Genomic DNA, 1,857 nt, shown 5'->3' on the forward strand with positions numbered 1-1,857 from the left:
AGAAGTACAACAAGGCGAACAAAGTAGAGAACTCGATAATGTGTATGGAGTAAGAAAATTAACGAAAGATAGATTAATGATTGGAGATTCTCAGATAAATATCAGTCAGAACTATATTCATGTGAGTAATTTGAATTTTCCCAAAAATAAAGACTTGCTTGTACTTTTATTTAAAAAATTACCTCAAGAGTCCTCTATAACTCCCAGTGATCTTGAAAATTATAGATAAATTCTTATTGCAACAAACTCATATAAAAAACATTATAAACCAAATGAAGAAATTCGTGACAGTAAGGCCTTTAAATATAAAAACTTTATAATGAAATTAATTACTCCATCTCCACCAAAAAATTCAAATAGACGAAGTAAGGACGGGAAATCATTATCAGGTGAAGGTATGATCCCACAACACATGATTGCTAGAGAAAAAAATCTAATGGATTACATTTACTGGGATGATCCGAATGAATTGGTAGACCGATTACGCTTACTTCTAGCGTCTCAAACAGCTGGTAATCCAAGTCACGCCAACGAAATTATATCAATTATCGAAGAACTACGAGAAGCTGAAATTATATATTAATGGATGTTTATGAAGATTTTCATCATTTTCAAGATGAACATCGATGTATTCGGACGTCATTTCAAGCGAGCACAAAGTACAAGTCGCGGTTCTCCTGGAATTGGCTTCAAAGTCACATCTGAAGGAAATTATGATATGAATAATAAGAGGCTGTGTCAAGTGGCTTAAGCTCAAGAACTATATGATGCTGTGAATCTGAATATGGTGCAACATACGATACAGCGTGAACTTCAGACTATATATGATATTGTAGCTTCTTTGCGAACTGAAGTAGTCAATAATATAATGATGATTGAAACTCTGGAAAATTCCACAGATAAACTTTTCAAAAATGTGAAAATTGACGTTGAATCAATTCAAAAACTAGTGTATCGAAATTCAGAGCTCATTAGTCAATTAGACACTAGGCTTAATGCACTCAAAAATGGACACCGAGAAGCTGCAGTTGGTGAAGGAGCTGCACAAACCAGCTAGACGAAATTACGAACGTCGACATTTCGATATTCGTGACATTGATGAGACCTGTCAAGCTGATCTTGTTGAAATGCGACCATACGAGAGAGTAAACAAAGGATACAAGTACATCTTAACTATAATTGACATATTTTCAAAATTTGCTTGGGCTGTCCCCGTTAAATCCAAGAAGGGTGAAGATGTAGCTGCAGCCATGGAATCTGTATTTCATGAGGGGCGCATACAGAAAAATTTACAAGTTGATAGAGAAAAAGAATTTTACAATTTGTACTCGACATTTAGTAATTTAAAAGCGTCCATTTGTGAGCGATTTAATCGTACTTGAAGAATAAAATGTGGATGCAATTTAGCTTACAAGGGAATTACAAGTGGATAGATATTTTGAAAGATTTAGTTTCATCTTACAATGATAGTAGACATCAGACTATTCGAATGAAACCAAAAGATGTTAATAAACAAAATGAGAAAAATTGTTGTTTAATGCATACAAAAATTACAGTGTAAAACAAGCATTTGAAAAAGCGAAATTTAAAGTTCAAGAAAAAGTACGTATAAGTAAGTTTAAGCATGTTTTTGAAAAAGGCAACAGACTGAATTGGACAACTGAAATATTTACTATAAGTCATGTCAAGAATACTGAACCAGTGACGTATATGCTTAAAGATTATCAAGGTAAAGCTATAACCTATCTGTAAAATTGTTAGGTTTCGATGACTCACACAACAGTTGGATAGATAAGTCTAGTTTATAAGTATCTTTTGTATTAAATTTAAGTTCTTCTGGATAAAGTTGATTATTTT

At 32.8% G+C, this 1,857-nt stretch overlaps 1 protein-coding gene across 1 annotated transcript in view; it reads left to right on the forward strand.

Moving 5' to 3' along the window:
* Window positions 1–1,007: 1,007 nt before the first annotated feature.
* The window catches only part of LOC117181580 (nuclear speckle splicing regulatory protein 1-like), a 25,004-nt gene continuing 24,154 nt past the window's right edge, over window positions 1,008–1,857 (forward strand). The window contains exon 1 of the mRNA XM_033374423.1: window positions 1,008–1,145. Coding sequence (XP_033230314.1) covers window positions 1,008–1,145 — 138 coding nt within the window. The remainder of the gene's footprint in view (window positions 1,146–1,857) is intronic.

This window comes from Belonocnema kinseyi, chromosome 1 (assembly GCF_010883055.1).
Source record: "Belonocnema kinseyi isolate 2016_QV_RU_SX_M_011 chromosome 1, B_treatae_v1, whole genome shotgun sequence".
Lineage (NCBI taxonomy): Eukaryota > Metazoa > Arthropoda > Insecta > Hymenoptera > Cynipidae > Belonocnema > Belonocnema kinseyi.